Source organism: Dicentrarchus labrax, unplaced genomic scaffold (genome assembly GCF_905237075.1).
Source record: "Dicentrarchus labrax unplaced genomic scaffold, dlabrax2021, whole genome shotgun sequence".
Lineage (NCBI taxonomy): Eukaryota > Metazoa > Chordata > Actinopteri > Moronidae > Dicentrarchus > Dicentrarchus labrax.
Window position 1 is genome coordinate 13,699,150 of NW_026136723.1, and position 19,977 is coordinate 13,719,126.

Genomic DNA, 19,977 nt, shown 5'->3' on the forward strand with positions numbered 1-19,977 from the left:
GTCTCTTTGATCCAGTAACAGACATCATGCAGAGTGGAGGGGCTGATTATGAAGCCACTTCAGTGGCCATTTAAACGGTGCTCCACTCATCACATCTGCTTAATTCCATTAAGATATCACTGTGTCTTGACTGATGAAAATGCAGTTGCTCTACAGGCACAAAAATCATCATTAAAAAGATGATATAAATGCCATTCACGTACAGAGGGACAGGGGGAAAACAAGAGGAGACTGACACAGCAGACTGCATGCAGAGGGAGAAGACTTCTTCTGTCAAACTCCTGGGGTGCGGTTCAACAAAGACAGAAAGAAAACAAACTGCAAGGAAAGAAATCTGTAACAAGTGTGAGATGGTTAAAAGCTTTTGGGATTTGTTTGCGATCAAAGCTGAACATTTTAAAACCATGAGAAAACCACACCAGGGGAACTAAACACCGGCGGAGATGTGTGCGATACCTTCAGATCAAACATTGTATTCTCAGTGTCATACCAGCTGCACAGAACATACTTCAACAACAGGACAACAAAAGTGCGATTGAAGACTGAATCTATCACTACAGCAGTCTATATGGCTCAGACTGAACACCCAAACTGGAAGTACTAATGGCAAGGATGAAACCAGTTGCTTGAATGAACATGAGCTCTGATTCTCTTCTGTAGGTCAGTGCCTCAGGGAGGGAAGGCTGTCTTTGCCTTGGGCAGCTCAAAGCAGTCACTTCGCACTAGGCCAGTCAGGATGTTACAACTAAAGTGAAAGGATGTGGAAGTAACCATTAATAAAAATAAAAAAAAACCCTGTGTGCTAGCAACTCAGAGTTTTACAGCCACGGTAGCGGCTCTGTGAGGTTTTACTTACTATGGGCCCACCTGTGCTTTGAGCTAAATGCTAAGATCAGCCTTATCTTGGTTTTGCATGTTGGCATGCTAACATTTGCTAATTAGCAATATACAGCTGAGGCTGATGGGAATGTCATTAGTTTAGCAGGTGTTTGCTCACAACAGAGAAATTTGGCCTGATGATGGCGCTTGATGAAAAGTCAGGGGATCACCAAAGTTATTACAGTATATCCTGAGGCGAGCATGAATATCTGAACAAAGTTTTATGGCAATCTACACAAGCTGTTACAGTTGTTTAGACATTCTCAATCACAGCTGCAAGGGTGAACCTCATGGCAGCGCTAGAGGAAAGACAGGCGGTCATTAGGATTAGTTGTCTGGGAGCCACGGTACCTATACAACATTTTGAGCCAATCCGTCTGGAAGATAGAACAATAAGTGAGAACTGTGACCTGCGGGTGGCGCTGGTAATCACCAATGTGAGAGGGATTTATCTCCTGGGAACCATGAATGGATGTAGCAAATTTCATGGGAATCCATCGTGTAGTTGTCAAGATATTTCACTACAAGCCACCATTGTCAACCTCAAGGTGGCGCTGAAAAGTCAGGGGATCACCAGCCAAAATTAAACCGTACAGACAATCCATCCAATAGTTGTTGAGATAATTCATTCAGCAGTGGTGGACCACCAGACCGACAGATCCACAGACCCTTGCATGGCATGGCTAAAGGCTAGATTTATAAACGCAACACTAGTGAAGTCAACACAATAATAGTTTTCTTTGAGCAACTGGATCTGTTATTCGTCTTCTTAAACATAAAGCAGTAAGCATGTTTACAAAATGTTACCAAAAGCTGGCTGTGTGTCATCTTCTCCCTGTGGCTGCCATGATGATTTCTCAATTAATTAAACCTTCAAAGCTGGGATGTTGAAATTATTCATCCGCTTTACGGGACAGGACTAAGAAATATTACACGAAGGGGAGGGAACATTAAGTATTAGATTACAAGAGCAGGTTTTTTTTTCCAAGGTCTTTCTCTGCTGTCTCCTCCCACAGGGGTCAAGTTGGACTCGTGCGGGGCAGAGGGCTGAGAAAATAGCTTTGTCTCTTTCACTATATAGACGAACAAAAGACAGAACCCTGTTTGTTCCTCGTGGGCAGAGAGGAGGGGCGCGTATGATGGAGAAGTGGGAGGGGTGCATATCTAATTGTGCTCGTGCATCTGTGTAAAGAGGGGGCAGTGCCTCTTTTGAATATTCCATATGATGAACGAGCGTTGGCCCTTTTCATAGAAAACAGAAGCCTTGAAACGACAGACCACAACGGAGGAGCATATTCCCCGCCTGTTCGACCTAAATGGGACAACATCTTTGTAGTGCTCCCCTTCACTGCACAATGAAAATAACATTTGCTAAATTGATATCAAGAAATGATCAAACAGGTTTTGTAGATGTTTTCACTGAAAACAGACAATGATATTACACTTGAAGCTATGTTTAAGTCACATAAGGCAAGAATTTGCATCCTTGTGGAAATGTTTGCTTGCGATTTTGAGTGTTTTCAAGCACGTGTGGGGAATCCTGAGAGGGAAGAAAAGAGAAAGAAGCAGAAGGACACACATTGCAGAGACAGTGCAGGGTAATTAGTGAGCCAACATCACGTTTTCTCCTCAGAATAACTGGGCTAATTGTTCTGGTTCGTTACAGCATGTTAATAGGATTGATCCACAACCTGTGGAATGTTTGTGTTAGATCCAAATCTTTCATACACAAACCTAACTCGCTCAATCACCACTGTGTTGCCCTCAAATGTTATCTGTACACACACTTGCAAACACTTTGCTTGTATTTCAACAGGCTGAAAATCTCAAAGACAAAAATAGATTTCACCCAAAAATGAAATAAAAAGGATAAAAAGGAAAAGGGCAACTTAAAATAGGTTTTTACAGTGAAACATGGTAAGCTTATTGAATCTAAATACTTGAGGATAAAGACTGAAAAATATTTCCCATAATCTTCATAATCCATCCACAAACAACACTGGTTGCATTGTGTCTAACTCGGATTTAAGGGATATGATGCAACAAATACTATGGTAAAGCTATTTCTATTAATAAAAAAAAAGAAGAAATGGCTTGTTACCAGGGACGTGAAACTTTGTGGCTGCATTTTCACCAGAACCAATGACCCTTCTACATATGTAAAACCCTAATGTGTTGTAATCCCTGTGGGATGAATGATAGAAATGCATGTAATCTCTAGCCATAAGTCTGCTGATATCACTGTGCATAATGGACACAATAAGCTTACACACTGGACACACGCCATAGGTCCACTATATTCTGTATATACAGTATCTTTCACACTGGAATTTAGAAAATATCCTCATCAAATAGCGCAACAAATAGCCTCTTCATTTAAAACCCTGAGATGGGGCTGTTTTTTTGTCAAACACAAACACAATATCTTGTGCGAAACTGCGTGGGTGCAGAACCAGCATGACTAACACATGCACAGATGTTCTGCTCATGAACACGTCAATTTCCCAGAGGGCGATGCGTTGACCCTCAAGCTCTGCATCGCAAAATAGCTACAACCCCTGCTATCAGAGAGCAACAGCTACAATATATGATAATTTACTATTATCAACCGTATAGCCATATTAAAAGGAAGAAAATGTGAAATAAAACCACGCGATAAAAGGTCTTACGGGGATACAAAGATTAGTGAAGTCAGACCACTTAATCATGATCATATGACCCCATAAAAATGGATGTGAAAACAACAAAGCTACCGGTAACACAGATGAGTAGTTCAACAGTAACTATAAATACAAGCCCATAAAAAAGGAAGCTCTGAATACAATATTAGCTCTCTGTTGTTTTAACCTACTTTTGATAAAAGCTGCACAAGGGCTTTTATGTTGGATTGTGTTCATTGTGTTTACACAATTAAGGCTTCCACAAGAGTTTTGTTCAGCAGCCCAACTTACTGTAATGGGAGAAGTGCTGAAGCGAATCTTCCTCTTTGGAGGGATGTCCTCTTTGTTTTCTTGTGGTAGACCAGGAATCTCTGTCAGGTCAGAGCCTGGGTCGTAGACAATGTCCTCATCGTCTCCGTAGAGGTCATCCTCAGGATCTGTGCAGCTTTCCCCCCAACCCTGGTAACAGGCATCCCCATCTGCGTTAAAAATCACCCGCTCATTCCCAGTGTATTCCTCATCAGGTTCTTCCACCTGGTCCTTGGGAGATTCAGATTGCTTATCTTCTCTTGAACCATCAACATCCTCCTGGCTGACCCCAGCTGGTGTAGTTGGGGTCGGCAATGGCTCAGGGGTTGCATCCTCAAAAGCTTTGTCATCTTTGGACACCCCTAGATCCTCACTATATTTTCTTGTTTCTGAACGTTTCTCTTCTTCTACATAAGAACCATTAACCTGGCTTCCATTGGTGGTGACCCCAGGAAGACACCGTCTATCTCCACCCGTAGTTTCAGCTTTGTCTTGGGCTTCCTCCCCTTGTTGTAAGGGTTTCAGCTCCGAAGTCTCTGTCCCAGGACTGGGGCTTAGAAGGTCCTCAGAAGACGAGGATGTGGGAAACTTTTCCCCTATCTTGCTCCGGTTGTTTCCACGAACTGGAGATTGTCGTGAGTCATCCTCGCTGAGGTCCCCTCCGTGGCGTTGGAATCCGTCTGGTGAGTAGAGGGCCCGTCTGCTAACTCCTCTGTAGGCCGCACCTTGGTTGTTGTGGTCTGCGTTTTCAAAAACAGCACTGAGTTGACTGACAGTTGGCGAGGACGCCTCTGTTCTGGAGCAAAGCGAGTCCAAAGAGTCTGTACTGCCTCTATTAGACCGTGCACCTCGCCAGTCATCGAGGTGCTCATGGGAACCTCTTTTATCCCGTCCGTACGGAAAGACTGGTGATTGGGACTGGTCACGTGACTGCTGCTCAAACAGCTTCCTGGTTTCAGAGAACTTTGCTCCAGCACCTCCAATCCTGTCAGTTGATGAGGAATGCTGGAGTTTTATCACTGATCCATCAGCCTTGTTGATGAAGTTAGTGGGCTTGACCAGCTTTTGCGGCGAGGTATCATCACAACCCTTGGCCTTAGCTGAGGTATTTTCAGAGCCCATCTGCATGAACATGTCCTTAATGCGACTAACATGGCTGCCATATTGGCGGCCCCTCGGTTGTTTCACCCGTTCGAGGTCTTTGGGCTTGGAGTCTCCATCAATCCGAGGCTGGTCAAAGGCCTTTTTGAGTGCCTGAAACTCAGCCCGGTAGGCATTACGGTGGGGGGAGGCACTCCGGAGGCTGGTCCTCTCCCCCGAGGCCTCCGTCTTCAGCATGATGATGTCTTTGGATTCAGAGGGGATGTCAGCATCGCCGTGGCCTCATTAGAATGTGGGAGTGAGGAGTCTAGTTTGACCTACTGCAGCGCTGAATAATCTGATCCAGCTGATGTTATAGTTCCTTCAGGCCCATTCACACCTGCAGAGATGAAGAGAGACATTATGAATATAGAAACATTTTGTAACACTGCCTGATTATGTGAGTTCAATTGATTACTATTTTCCCCTTTCATCAATAACACTATTCAGAAACATGGGGCCAAATGAATTACAGATGCTGATGCATGACATAAAAGCTCTTAGTACGAGAACTAGTTATGAAAGCCTCTGAAAGCCCTCTGCTGATGTTGTCTTTTCAGCATTGCTGCACTGTTTACCTTCTCAAATCAATACTTACTGTAGACATCAGTGTAAAGATTTGAGCTCCTTATGTTTAAATTGGTGCTGTTGGAAATATTGCTGTTTTCTTTCGCCTTCGGTTCTTATCTTTACTCTCTCCCACTCCTTCTGCTTTTATATAGTAAGCTCTGACCCTTGCACGCTGCCACATCCCACAGCTATAAACCATCACTAAACCATCACCGACATTATGGTGGTTCCTACCAAATGCCAGCTCTCAAACAAAGCACTGCATGGTGGTTACAACCTCTAATGTACAGAGAAATGCTGTTGAATGCACCAAAAAAAAAAGAAGAAGAAAAGTTGATACCATCCCTGGGACAAAAATAGAAAAGATTTAATGAACTGAAACACTTACAGTTTCAATGTTGAGATTATGCCTTTGCGCACCATCTCAATAATAGTGGGTTAGTGCAGGCAAGTATTGAATTAGATATTCCATACCTACAGCCATTAATTTTTAATCATGTTTGGAAATGCATTCCACAAAGAGGGAGATGAAATATTGCACAATAAAGCTGAGATACAAAAAAAAAAAAAAAAAAACATTCACTGGGACACAGAGAATCCATTAATCTAAGTTGTGCTGAAATCCACAGCCTGGATGGTGGATGCACCACCACCAGCAGCAGCAGCAGCAGCAGCAGTAGCAGTGGCTGAAACCTAAATGTCCTGGTTCAATATTCATGATTCACCATGCTGGACTATTGCTGGCCCATCATAATCCTTGAAATCCTTGTGCAAGAAAAAAAAAACCATCCGTTTGAACTTGAGGGACATCCTGTGCCGCTTCGGAGGATATTGCACGGAGGAAAAAATAAAGTTAAGAGGTGAAAGATGAAAGATGAAACTGAGGCTTTAACATTGTGTCAGTGGGATCAGACAAACAGACAGAGAGCTGCACATCAGCCACACCGCACACAACATGACAGCTCAGCCCCCCCCTCCTCCTTATCTGACACTGGTAAACATTCATTTATTCGCTGCTTTTTTTTTTTTTTTTTTACTCCTGTGCAGATTCATGCAGGGTTGAACATATACAAGACTGACCTTTTTTTTTCTATGATTAACCAAAAGAGTAAGTTAACTGTTGACCACGAACCACAGCGATGTTGCTCCAATGTTACAAAAACAAAAGAGTCAGACTTACATTCATGGCTCCGGCTTCGTTTTTTTAACGCGTGATAAAACTGTAATCCAGAGGGCAGAATATGGACGCTCTCGTTGCAAAATATTTCGATGAAAACATGTCTATTCCACGCTGGGTAAATAGTCCGGGGCGGATTCGCCGCTACAGAAACGTTTTTTTTTTTTGGGACACACCGGAGCCGCTACAACGCCATTGCAGGCAGTGGATGATGCTGCTGCCAGTCGCACTGTAGGGGTGTCGGTGCAGCTTGGCAGCTCATCTCACTGAGAGCTGCACCGGGGCTGCGTTTGCGGGACTGCTGCGTGAGATGTGAGTCCGCAGCGCCGGTAAAGTAAACACATTCAGCTGTAAAGACAGCCGGAGATTTTGCTCGTTTAAAACCTCATGTGACAGGTGCTGGAACCTGAAGTGCGGCAATGGTTTGGTCCGATAATCTGCCGCACGGAGGGGGTTTCAGCGAGCTGCAGTATCAGGCATAAATACCAGCACACAGCAACTGTAACTTCCCACTGGCTGCTTATTGTTCATCTGTGGGGTTTGGGTGGGGTAGAAAAGGGTCAGAGACCACCAGCCCAGGCTGTGTGATGGGTGTTCAAATTAGGGTTTCTCAACACATGGTGTGAGGACCACCAGGGGACCTAAATTGAGTTTATAGGAGTTTGATTTCTCTTTTAATTCACTCACAAAAAGTCAGCCTGCTGAGAGAAATAAGGGGTAATTTATTACAGCACACACTTATTCATCCATCTTATCAATTTACATACAGGTGCATGAATGGCTATTAATTCAGTCTGTAGGGTGAGGAATGTTTTCATGGTTTCCCCCCAATATTAATGTTGGCTACTGAACCCACCAAACAAACTCAAAATGGCTTAATGCATATTTTAAAAGGCTATATGGTTTCTAAAGTTTGCTGTCTCTGTACCCAATGGACATTCATATTTTAACAGTCTTATATTAAAGAAGATCAGAGGGCATAAATCCTAGCCTCTTGGGTCACACTGGAGTCATCAGAAACAGCCTAAAACACGGGACTGAATTCATGTGATAAAGCACTAGAAAGGAAGCTTTGTCAACATCCGAATATGTGATTATTTTTAACAAACAGCACTGAGTTACATAATTAATTTGGACGTATTGGAATACATGACTATAAATATTTCGTAAGCACAAAACTACAAGTTATGAATTACATTTTTACTCAAAGTTTGAGTATGTTTCATTCAAGTGTGATTCATCAGACTGAAGCATGCATATGCTGCATACATTTGAATGATTTGACATTTGAAATTTATTTGTCACCTTCTCAAATCCCATAATACAAATCTCCCTCTGCCAAAATATGCGATTTACATCATTATGTAACCATTTCCGTCCATACTGAGCTCACTTACAGCAGGACGGGTTTGCATATTAATTCTACTTTTACTAGTAGGTTACTGTTGTTCCATTTTTACTTAGCAACCCTTACATTTTTTTTTTCCTGTGCCAGCATCTTGAAGTTAGAAAGTAAAATATTATATGAAAGTTGAGGTCTATTGTATCTGCTAAGAAACAGATGGGCTACAGTTTGTCGTTTATTTAGAAACAGCCCTCACTGCTGAGGAGAATGGGAATGTTGCATCTTGCCCCACTGCTCATAACAAGCAAATTCAGGACAATTAGCAATGCAGTGTAAACTGAAACTTAATGCACACAATGCTCAAACAGAATTGGACTCAAATCATTCCCAATCAGCCTTAAATTAGATTCATTTGGTTGCCATCTTAGCCTCTTGCCAAATTGAAAACGCTCTAGTCTCCATTATGTATCTTGGCATTGACCTATGGTGATTGTTATGATACATTCATATCCAGTCTAAACACTGGCTATGTGAAGATGTTGCTAAGCAACCTAAAAATAATCTTAAGGGGATAAAAGGGAGGGTGAGAGAACAGAACAGCCTCACACTGCAGAGCACAGAGGATGGATTGCATCGTGTTTATCACCACAGAGGAAGCCATGAATCCAGACTCAAATATGCCTTTATCAAACAAGAACCACGCAGTGACCAACTGTCAGCATGTTGAGCAGCATTAGGGTCATTTTCTGCACGATCAAAGTGCTCTCTTAGTGGTGACTGACATCAAGGGGGCATGAAGGGTGAATTAAGGGTCCCACAGCCCTATAGCTGGCCTGACTTGGAGCCAAGGGGCCAAAACATGACCATCTGTCAGCTAGGACTGTCTCTGCAGGGGGTCTGGACAGATTGGAGCAGACTTCTCAAACATGCATGTGCCCTGTTACAGCTGGACTTAGGAGGTCAAGCCCGGGTGAGGGGATGGTGTGTGTTTATGTGCATGTGAGGAAGAGGGTGTGTCTGCCTTCACAAGTCCTGATCCTAATTTTCTGCTCATTTTCTGGAAATCATCAAAGTCATAGATCAGAGAAGCCACAAAACAGTGGGATTTGGCAAACAATCAAAAATGGCTTTAAGAGAATTACACAGTGACAATGAAATGACATCCCCATGCTGTCCTACATCACAAGAAGACGGGTCAAAATAAAATACAGAAGCCACTCCTTGTGTTTAATATCCATTAAACTCCCATTTAACCCGAACAACATCCTATAGAAACATCTGCTGAAGGCGTATCCCTCTTCTTCTGATTCACATCCTATTTTTGCGCTTTCTTTTCACTAGACAACCATCTTTTTCCATCCAGATGTTCAGCCAATGGGAGTTCGTGCTGTTGGAGGCGGAGGAAGGAATGCTGGTGGATGCTTATTACCATGGCTGTCAAACCCAGTGACGATAATGTTAGATAAAACATCCCTTTTCATGTAAGATTTACGAGGATGACTTGCACCATGTCCGCTGCAGCTGTCGCGGTATGGCTCGGTACGGGTATGTATCGATTAAACTCGGAAATATATCCGGGAATTTCCTACGCGTTTGCCCCTTTGGTATCCATGCTAGTTAGCCGGCTAGCGGTTAGCTTGTTAGCCTGCTGGAGGCTAGCTGCTCTGCTCATGTTTTCCAAGAGGCTGAGGAGGAGACATGGGGGGGGGGAGAAAACAATAAAGAGCTCTACCGTTATACGGCTGGAGCAAACATTCAACGTGAAAAAAAAAGTGTGTTTTGTACAGTACCTTACATCTGTAACGAGGTTAATGTTATACGTTGTCATTCATCCAGCTGTAATTACCTCAGGGGAAAGAATAGCTTATAACGTCCCCTGGCGCAGGCCTGGCTTTATGTGTAGACCAGATGTGTTACGAATGCCTAATTAGGTAGCTAATGCTAGTTTAGCAGCTCAAGTTATCCTTAATGACATGTGGGGGGGGAATAGATGAGATAATGTTAATACACTGATTCATTGTGTGAAGAAAAACATGGTGACAGCATCTTATTTATTACAGCTGCTTATCACTGGTACACACATTGTTTGTAGGCTAAATATATAGTCTCAGCTGCCAGCTTATACACACCTAAAGATTAATGCAGCCTAACACAAAAGCCCTTCAATAAATCCTACCTTCATGAATTGTAATGTTCAGACATTTACAAAATCATCTATCACCTTAATAACACAGCAAGAATTAAAGGACTAATGTCTCAGCAAAGATTCTTAAAATACACTTTTATCTAGGGGCACAACTAGCAGTTTACTATTAACTTAACATTAATCTACAGCTTTAAAACAGAACAAAGTGTACATTATATTATATTAGTTATTGCACGTCTGTTGTATAAGTTTTAGCTAGGTGTACCTAGTAAACTGGCAATATTATAATATATTTTTTCCATTCATGCTTGTATTCATTGATCCAATAGTTTACATTGTGCATGCCTATGATGCCAAAGACACCGCTATACATGAGAGAAATGTCCATATGGTGCGATCCAGGGGCTTGAAGCAGAGAACAGCCCTGTACAGAGATGGTGAGTGGGTGTGTGCAGTGGTGCACTTCATGTGTTGACCCGCTGTCCCCTCCCCCCTGTCATAATACAGTGACACGCTCAACTGGTTCCCCATTAATACTGGCGTTATTGTTTTCAGTTGTCTGCTGTCCCACAGACTTGTCCCACTTACGCTTTCTGTAACCGCAGTTAACTGGATTCAAATTATGTCTAAACCTTGTCCTTGCTAGAAGTAGAAGTTACCATAAGTCATTAACTCAGTGATCTGTTTCTTCTGTGTAACATGATGTTGCCTGTACTTTAAGGCACAGATTTAAAGCTGTGGAAGACACAGAACTTCTCGACAGTTATTTCAGTCAAATCAGCGATGTACTTACCTTTACAGAGCGCTGGAAGAGTGAACTGGCTGTTTCATGTGCACTCCTGTCCTTAGCCATCGCCTTCTGCTTGTTGTGACATGGGACTACTTTCACTTCCAGGTCTGTGTTTAGAACAACGAGGCTCAAATGCATCATGGGCAGAATACCAAAGCTGTGGTCCAAACAGTAGCAATCCTTGTTGTCTGTGCTTCCCCTAGGAACACCAAAGAAGCACATGCATTCCTCCTGATCCGGACGGCATGCACATACAAAGCTGATTCAACAGAACTAAAGCACATCCCTCCCTTGTTTCTGCCTCAGCTAGCTAGAGGCTTCAGTTAGCAAGAGCAATTAGAGGGACAAGGGCGGTTTAACTAAGGCATCACTCCTGAGACTTCAGCCTGCCCAAGGTCAGACCAGAGAAGCATAAAATCTGGTTAGCCATTTCCACCAACCCCCCCAAGGCCTGTTTGTGATCTACTGTGGCATTTATGGGCGTGTGTTTCAGTTTATTATGATTATGTTCACTGTGTAGAGAAGTGCCCATGTAAGTCAAGATGTATCTTGTTGTGTGTGTTAGCATGCATTTGTCTGTCTCTACATTTGTCCTGCAGCAGGAGCAGACAGGTTAGTCTTCAGCGGACAGTTTAGCATTAACCTTTAATTGGTGATGTATTATGTACAGTAGGAGTGCTGCAGTCCATCATCTCGAGAAGGCCTGGCAGAAAGTCAGCCTGCCACAAATAAGCAGATCTGATGCTATTAGCAGAGCGCCAGTGTGGCTTAGTCAGTGATCTTTACTTACACTGGCTGCTCTTTAATGGAAGACACTGTGATGAGAAAGGGTGAAACACAGTTTAACAGGAACCTGTTAGCTGGACTGGCTAACCACGCTGCCAGGAGTGAATCAAAGTTCAAATGTTGATAGGCTCAAACACATTTCAAATCCCATAGGTCATTGACCATTAGATGAGACCAGGTTATCTGGGCTTCTTTGTCCTGCCTGTCTCGAATGGACGTGTCTCAAATGTTCACCACGTCCAGTCGGCCTCTGAGCAGAACAGAATAGGCGGTGCTTGACCTTGACCGGGAGTGTGGGACTGTGGTCCTTTTGTGTGGTGAAGAATTGATGAGGCCCAACGGGTCGGATAATAGAATCCGAGCATGTGCATTTAGAGCAGGATTTGGCGATCGACTCAAGTCATCACCCCCGAGGGCGCTACTGGTGCGCTGAGATTGAATGAGATTTTATTCTTGCTCTCTGAATAACCTAGAACCAAACGTCAGGGTGCAGTAGTAGCAGCAAGAGGAGTTATCGTGTGGATTAGTTGTGCTTAAGTGGTTCTCTCAATCTGTCCTTGGAGGGAGATGTGGTGGATATAACCTCAGGTTTCTATAAGTAACACCACATTTTGTGGGTGAATAAATGATATTGATTGTATCTAGCTGTGACGAAGCCCTTGGGGACATCAGACATATGGCCACTTCAGTGTGTCTGTTTGTGGCCACAGATGTAGGCCCAGTTTAACATACATATGGGACCGTTTTCCAACTTTCCCAGCAGCTCGCCAGCGTGCTCAGATTGCAGTTAGGCAATTTGGCCTTGTAGATGTGGACTTTCTTAATAATCTGCAGCTTACTCTGTCACCTAATCTTCTGTAACCCCTTTGTGCACCCTGGTAATAGATAACACTTAACCAGCAAAGATCACATACTGACTTCCTCTTTCATGGACAAGGATTAAAATGTAAATCCTGCTCTGTTACTCTCTTCAGCCGAGACTCTCCTTGGAAATCAGCTTCTGTTCAAGAAGAGAGCTTACAGCACAGTAGTAGAAATCCAATTCATGTTATGATGATTTGATGCGTATGAGAAGATGAAGTAAGCAAACAATGGTGCAAATGAACAGCATTTTGCTAATGGGAAGGCACACAGATTTCCAGTGCCTTCTTGTAGCTGCTTAATGTGTCTGGAGTTATGTTTCTGCAGGCGAGAACCTTTTAAACTCCTTTTCTTGCACTTCATAACACACTTCTCCAGTTCTTCCTCAACTACCCCCCTTGCTCTTTCTCTTCCCCCTCCTCGTCCTTCCCCTCTTCTTCCTTGTACACTCAGTCTCCCATGGTGATTAAAAATGAAGTGCCTCCTCCCACTGAGGCAGAGCAAAGGGGGGGAAAAAAAGTGAGAAGAGGAAAACGCAGCGCAAAAATGCTGAGAGGTTGAAAGAAGACAAGTGAGCAAGAGAAGAGGAAATAGTGAAAGAGAAAGATGCAAAGAGAGGGAGAGAGCTGGGCAAATCACCTCCAGTCTTACATTGTGTCAACTTTTGTGAAGGGGCTGCCATTTTCCTAGCCCTTCCTATGCCCTTCACAAATAAAGGCTAAATATTTGTTTGTGAGATTGGAGCGGGGCTAAACGGAGAGCATATTGGAGACAGAATGGGAGGAGGGCATGAAAACAACTCTGTACAGTCTGAATAACGGTCATTACTGCTACTTTTACTCGCAGTAACTCAGCTCCGTGCCTCTGAAATTTATTGTTGTGGTTTAGCAGCTTGCTTTTCCTATTGGCCTAAACAAAATCATAGTATGTCCGGTAGCTAATAATTTCCCCTTCATGCTTGACTCTTCCTGCACTACACCCTTGTGTGAAGCGAATGTATTTACCCCCACAAGAATGCAGAAGCCAGGCAAGAATAGTAGACACATCTATCATTGTGAAAAGTACCGATTCTCAAAGTGTGAAATAGGTTAAGAAGTAACCCAGACGTTCGCTTTGTTTTCACCTCTATTAACGCCCTCTCTTCTTTTTTAATTAGTGTTGCTGGTATGCCATTAATGAACTAAACACAGGAAAAAAAGCAGATGTTCTGCTTTCTGGAGCTAATTTCCTTTTTGTCTGAAATCTCTGTTTCAGTGGTCACCATCTTGTCGAGATCGCACGCAGACCGTAACGTCTACCCATCCGCGGGAGTGCTATTCGTCCATGTTCTGGAGAGAGAGTACTTCAAAGGAGAGTTTCCTCCCTACCCAAAATCAGGTGACATTCATATTTACTGCCCTGTTTTGTAGTGATTAATAGTGTTGAAATATTTGATTATCCAAATCTCTAAAACATTTATACAGGCAGTTTTTGGCACAGTCATTGTATAAATGGAGCAGTGCATTGTCCATTCATCATATTTCACTAGTAGAAAATGCTTAGCTGCTGCTGGCAACACGTCCACAATTCAGCTAATGGGTCTAAATGTACATTACTGAATTGGTTCTGACCCATAACAGATCATTGGGTCACCCCTCATTAAACGGCTCTGCCTACAGGTGATGCCGGCAATGACCCGATCACTTTCAATACCAACCTGATGGGCTACCCCGACAGGCCGGGCTGGCTGCGCTACATCCAGAGGACCCCGCACAGCGATGGCGTGCTCTACGGCTCCCCCACTGCAGAGCATGTTGGCAAGGCCACCGTCATAGAGGTGGGTGGTTGGATGGATCACCTTTAAAGTGAAGAGAAGGAAGATTTGTGCTTCTGCTTAATGTGTCATGGAAAGGAAATTAATTTTACAGTTTAGCTTTTGTGCTAAAAGTGTTGAAACAGATGAAAATAAAAGAATCTGACCTTTTCAGGTTTTTATAATGGAAGACCAATATCAGATACTTAGTAGTCTTTGCCAAGGCACACATAAAGGTAATCAGAGGTTTGAATCGATTTTACTGAGCACGGCGGCATTTGTCTGCATTTAGAAATGTTACGCTCGAGTCTTCAGAGTTAAATTCCATTATGTTTTTTATGCTTTCTTTGTCCCCCATAAGCTACTGTAGAAATTCTTTTCCCAAAAGGCTTAACGTTCCCAGCGGCGCACATGTGCCTCTATACAGTGTCTCGATTGGGTACAGAGCCTGCGTAGTGTATCTAGCTCAGCCTTGTCCAGAGGGCTGCTGCCATATAAGCTGCACTGATCTGGGCTTAAACTTTCACCCCTGTGTGTTGCAGATTACTGCCTATAACAGACGCACTTTCGAGACGGCACGGCACAACTTGGTCATAAACATCATGGCCACGGAAGGTAAGAGGTGCCAGTATGAGAGCTTAGAGCAAACAGAGATCAGACTGTGCAACATCCCTGATTAAATCCTGAGGCCACATTGAGTACTTGAAGTGAAAATGTTGCCTTTGATTGTTTTTGTCATTGAGAACCAATCAGTCCTTTCTAAAGACAACATACTGACAGCCACGTGTTCATATATGAAACCCTATCTGCTGATGACTTTCAGTTATTGTAGTAATAGTCTTTAAATAAACTGATGAATTATTATACAGTCAGGCTCTCATCTTTCATGTATCAAGTATCTCAGGTTATTCATCATAAATCAGTCTGGTGTATTGTGGCTGCTGTATAAATTATTACGATATATCTATAAGTAGTACGGTATATATATAGGAAGCAGCCATTTCTTCTAATCCTTTGTGACTACACCTCACATCTGTGCAGCTGTATGTTTGCACAGAGGCTTGTTGACCAGTCACGGTACATGCAATACAATATGAACCAAGTTGGTTGAACGCTCAGCAGATGTTGGCGGCGCTAACACAACATTACTCTCCCTATGCTGTGATGTCATTTGCCATCTGGCCCTGAGAAAGAAGCCGAGTCATAACAGAGCAGAGCAGACACGCCAGCGTCTGCTGGACAGACTGGTGAAATCAGTGTCATCTATGCAGCAGTAATAAAGTATTAATGATGTCTTAGTCAGCAGAGCACCACTGCAGCTGCCCTCCTGTCCTCTCTCTCTCTCCCTTGTCTTACTGCCATTCACCTTTTTCCTCCAACTCTCTGTTCTTCATCCCTGTGCACAGAGTTCCCTCTGCCCTATCAGGCTGAGTTTTACATCAAAAACATGAATGTGGAAGAGATGCTGGCCAGTGAGGTGCTGGGGGACTTCCTGGGAGCAGTGAAGAACATATGGCAGCCTGAGCGCCTCAATGCCATCAACATCACCTCAGCACTGGACCGTGGCGGCCGCGTGCCCCTGCCCATAAACAACCTCAAGGAAGGGTGAAGATTTTGAAATGTTTGGCTAGACTTGTATCACATAAGTTGTAATTATGACATGACCCAGTTACAGCTAGATTGTGGTTTGGTTTTCTTTCATTTTAAAGTACTTTGCATTGATTTTGTATTTAAAAAAATAAAGTGTGCAGGTTGTGATTTAGGTACAATTTCTCTGGATAACTTATAAGCATGAGGTTTAACAATCTTAAAGATTCTCTCCATGAGCAAGCACTTCACCTCCCTCAATCAAGCAAATTGCTTATATTATCAGCCCACTCACACCATGCTGACATTTTATTTAATTGGAGCCTTGGGGATCCACAGCTCACTGTGAATTAGATGAGTACACATGGCCGTCAGCACTGACAGACACTGTCAGTTAGTCTATTTCAGGGGGGAATATCCCACATGAACTGCCATAAGTTGTGCATCAAAGATTCATGCTGACGTTTTGGAAGATGAAAGCGTCTAGGAGAACACTCAGTGGAGGAGAAATGCTCTGAATATAACAAGCTTCAGCATAAACACGTGAATGAGGCTCCATCTTCTCCTCTCCTCTCTCATGCATTGTGTGCGTCGCTTTGTGTCCTCTCTCTAGAGTGTATGTGATGGTCGGTGCTGATGTTCCCTTCTCGTCGTGCCTGCGGGAGGTGGAAAGCCCACATAACCAGCTGCGCTGCAGTCAGGAGATGGAACCTGTCATCAGCTGTGACAAGAAATTCCGAGCTCAGTTTCACATTGATTGGTGCAAGATTTCTCTGGTGAGGATTGTCTTGTACAGATTTCCTTGAATTGAAATTATCAGATTCTTTAATACTGAGGCAAGAGGGGAACAAGTACGCTAGCCTTAAGCAACTGACCCATCTTTTTCAGTTCAGGCAACCTGCCGTATCGTTCACAAATGATGAATTAACTCTTAATTATTTCTTTAGGTCGACATCAACAGAGTGGTCCCAGTATACATTACCCGTCCCGACCCGGGCACTGGGATCCTGCCTGAATTTGGGGAATACGACCCCCCTTCTGAGTCACTGAAGACTAGAGACTACTTTTCAGACTTCCTTATCACACTGGCCGTTCCCTCTGCTGTGGCACTAGTCCTCTTCTTCATCCTCGGCTACTCTATGTGCTGCAGACGGGAAGGGGTGTAAGTGTGCTCGGTCTTACATTTTTTATGCAAATATTGCACCAAACACCCCGACAAAACATTTGAGGAAAGCACAGAAACTGTTACTTAAGTATGTGAGAACCCAAATGGAGAGAAAAGATAAAATGGAGAGTGCAGGATATTTAAAATAGGAGCACTAATCTGGACTGGAATTGCAGCTTGTCATTACCATTACCAGTTGTACACCCCATTTACATTAAGTTCGCCCATGATTATCTGTCACAGCTTTTGTTAATTTCATCATGTACATCTTGATGTTTTGGAAGCGTAGCCGTGACACCGATAGCCATTTATCCTCGACAAATCCTTTCATCATTCTCCATCATTTACAGGCTGGGAGAGACGTGCCCCCTCGTTCACTCAGTGTTCTATGTCCCATCACCATTTCCACTCCTGTCTTTACCCAAAAATCCATTCACTTGTGTGTAGATGTCTGTTGAACTATTAATATTAGTATTTAATTCATCCATTTTGTTTTGTTTCTAGGGAAAAAAGAAACATGCAAACACCAGAGTAAGTGTTTTTCCTCTCCTGTGTTTTTCTTTATTTTGGGTCTGTTTCTGTCCCCTCCCCCTCTCTCTTTGGTTTGCAGTTTTGTCATCTTTGTTGTCATTGACAGCTTCCTCATAACCATTTATATGCTCATCTATGTGTTGACATCCATTCATCCAATGGGCTGCTCAAAAAATCAGTGGCAGGTTATTAAGGCTGTAGCAGTAACAAATTGCTTAAATCGTACGTAAATCTCGAAGAACATATCTTGCACCATAAGTCAGACGAAGTCACAGGGATAGGTAAGGGTGGATGTTATATTTCTGTGCTTGCATGAAACGGGTACGCAGCTCACCAAAGCAGATACGAATTGATATCGCATATTCGAGTATTTTTAAATCTGTTTCAGCAAGTAAAGCATTGCATATGGGATGAGCCAAAATTAACACCACCAACCATGACAACAACACAAGCTCATACGTGTTAACATGGCTGCCTCTCCCCTCCAGCATCCAGCTGGTTCACCACAGCTCCATCCAGAAGTCCAGCAAGGAGCTGCGGAGCATGTCTAAGAACCGGGAGATATCATGGCCCCTGTCCACCCTGCCCGTCTTCAATCCAGTGAGCGGCGAGGTGGTGCCGCCCATACACCCTGACAACTACGAGACCACCAGCATGCCCCTCATGCAGACACAGACGTGAGTTGAAAGATTATTTAGTATCGGGTGCGGGGGGAAACGCAGACAGGCACATAAAATGCACCGAGCAGCCATGCTCATTAGCAGGAACGCAGATGTATGGCTTATAGGCGTCAATACGGGGAAATATAAGTTGAAACACCACCATTATCGTTTAATCTTGTTTTCAGTGCTTCTAACATGCCAAAGTCAGGCCTTTGGAAAATACGACTACAGCTTAAGAGGTTCAAGCTGTCCCATGATTTTCCCTAATGTGCTTGAAACTCATAAAAATGTGCTTATATAAGTACAACAAGCTTTCTCGTGATACTAAAGGCTCTTGTAATGTCTGTGAATGTCTGCTTACCATAATATCATTGTTTATAATTCCAGGAATCTGCAAAACCAGATTACGATACCACAGCAACGGCCATCAGGTTAGTCAGCCTTTGTTTTCGTACTCTACCTTACTCCATCTGCGACAATATGCGATGTGACTATTTTATTTAATTAATAAATAACAAATAAAGATGCTTGCACAGGCTTTTGTTACTGGAGTAGATGTGGAGTAGAGCAACATTTAAGCATTTACTCGTTCTTCTGGTGGGTGTTCTTTCATCTTTTTACATTGAATAAAATGACTCAATACAGACAATAATGAATGAATGAATTAAAATGTTGCGGAGTCACAGTTATTTTTCTCACAACCTCAGTCTGTCCTTACACTATCTCCCTCCTACATGGCTGTAAAAATACAAGCATCCAGACTCAATTGGACACAGATTATTGAGGGTAGATCATTTTGCCATGGCACTGCTAGAAATCAGGCATGAGAGCTTTACTTCTTGTCTGATGGTGTCTCAACACTATCTGGTGTCAGTGTGTGAGCGCCCTCCTGTGTGCATGGTGTTCAGCTGCACTAACCTGCTGCTCTCTCTGTTCACTGCTAACAAAGGAGATAGTTATGTCATGTCAACCTTTCGGAGGCTGGAGGTAGGTGCTGCAGTCTGTTTATGAGTTCACGTAGAGATAATTCATGCTGTTATTATTCTTTTATGCTTAAAATTACTAACCGCATGTCAAAACTTCAAAACGCATGCTCCAATAAAGTTGCATATAATCTTTTTCCTATTTATTTCAGGTAAATGGTATTCCTGAGGAGAGAAAGGTGGCCGAAGCACTGAACTTGTGACCAGAGACACCAGTGTTGGAGCAGATTTCATATCTATAGTTTTGCTTTTTCTAACATTTGTGCCAATCTGCATGCCTCAGAGGTGTCTTTACAAAGATTTATCATCCATATGCACTTACACCTTGAACAGTGAGAGTGTGGAAGAGAACAAAAAAGCTTAGCTGATTATATATATTATAATAAATTAGAATATTTTGAAATATTTGTGTAAATGTTCAAACTATGTTTGTATTTTTACTTGCTTTCCACAATGGACCGCTTAGAGAAAAGGGGAGTTTTACATGGGAATGCTTTAGTTGTCATGTGTTATTAATAATGTTATGTGTCACATGATAACAATAAATTCTTTCAAAGTAATTTGCATTTACTGTAAGTACCTCTAGTAGAGTTA

General features: G+C 42.9%; 2 protein-coding genes across 9 annotated transcripts in view; one reads left to right on the top strand and one right to left on the bottom strand.

The window, feature by feature from the left end:
- Positions 1-11,510, bottom strand: part of ppp1r9a (protein phosphatase 1, regulatory subunit 9A) — a 50,630-nt gene extending 39,120 nt beyond the window's left edge. For 2 of the 5 annotated variants that reach the window (XM_051389773.1, XM_051389768.1), the window contains exons 1-2: positions 6,739-7,194; positions 3,831-5,328 (exon numbers count right to left, since the gene is read on the bottom strand). In XM_051389773.1, coding sequence (XP_051245733.1) covers positions 3,831-5,186 — 1,356 coding nt within the window. In that variant the 5' untranslated portion in view covers positions 5,187-5,328; positions 6,739-7,194. Of the gene's footprint in view, positions 1-3,830; positions 5,329-5,946; positions 6,080-6,638; positions 6,658-6,738; positions 7,195-11,019 lie in introns of those variants that run through there. The other 3 variants (XM_051389769.1, XM_051389772.1, XM_051389770.1) reach the window with 3 other exon arrangements.
- Positions 9,454-19,943, top strand: sgce (sarcoglycan, epsilon). Of its 4 annotated transcripts, none has more exons than XM_051389778.1 (12): positions 9,454-9,625; positions 13,918-14,040; positions 14,322-14,479; positions 14,998-15,070; positions 15,862-16,060; positions 16,656-16,818; positions 16,990-17,204; positions 17,712-17,738; positions 18,227-18,415; positions 18,788-18,831; positions 19,350-19,387; positions 19,536-19,943. In XM_051389778.1, exons 1-12 carry the CDS (start codon positions 9,577-9,579, stop codon positions 19,584-19,586), a joined length of 1,329 nt encoding a protein of 442 aa, XP_051245738.1. In that variant the 5' UTR covers positions 9,454-9,576; the 3' UTR covers positions 19,587-19,943. The 4 variants fall into 4 exon arrangements, with proteins under 4 accessions (XP_051245738.1, XP_051245736.1, XP_051245735.1 ...); XM_051389775.1 differs by lacking the exon at positions 9,454-9,625 and adding an exon at positions 10,645-10,663; XM_051389776.1 differs by lacking the exons at positions 9,454-9,625; positions 17,712-17,738 and adding an exon at positions 10,643-10,663.
- The last annotated feature ends 34 nt before the right edge of the window (positions 19,944-19,977 follow it).

Bases quoted from the DNA above. Each gene is read 5' to 3' on its own strand.
- sgce (XM_051389778.1), top strand. From the start codon at position 9,577: ATGACTTGCACCATGTCCGCTGCAGCTGTCGCGGTATGGCTCGGTACG. The intron at 17,205-17,711 runs GTAAGTGTGCTC...TTTTGTTTCTAG, and splicing joins TGCTGCAGACGGGAAGGGGT to GGAAAAAAGAAACATGCAAA. The intron at 17,739-18,226 runs GTAAGTGTTTTT...TCTCCCCTCCAG, and splicing joins AGAAACATGCAAACACCAGA to CATCCAGCTGGTTCACCACA.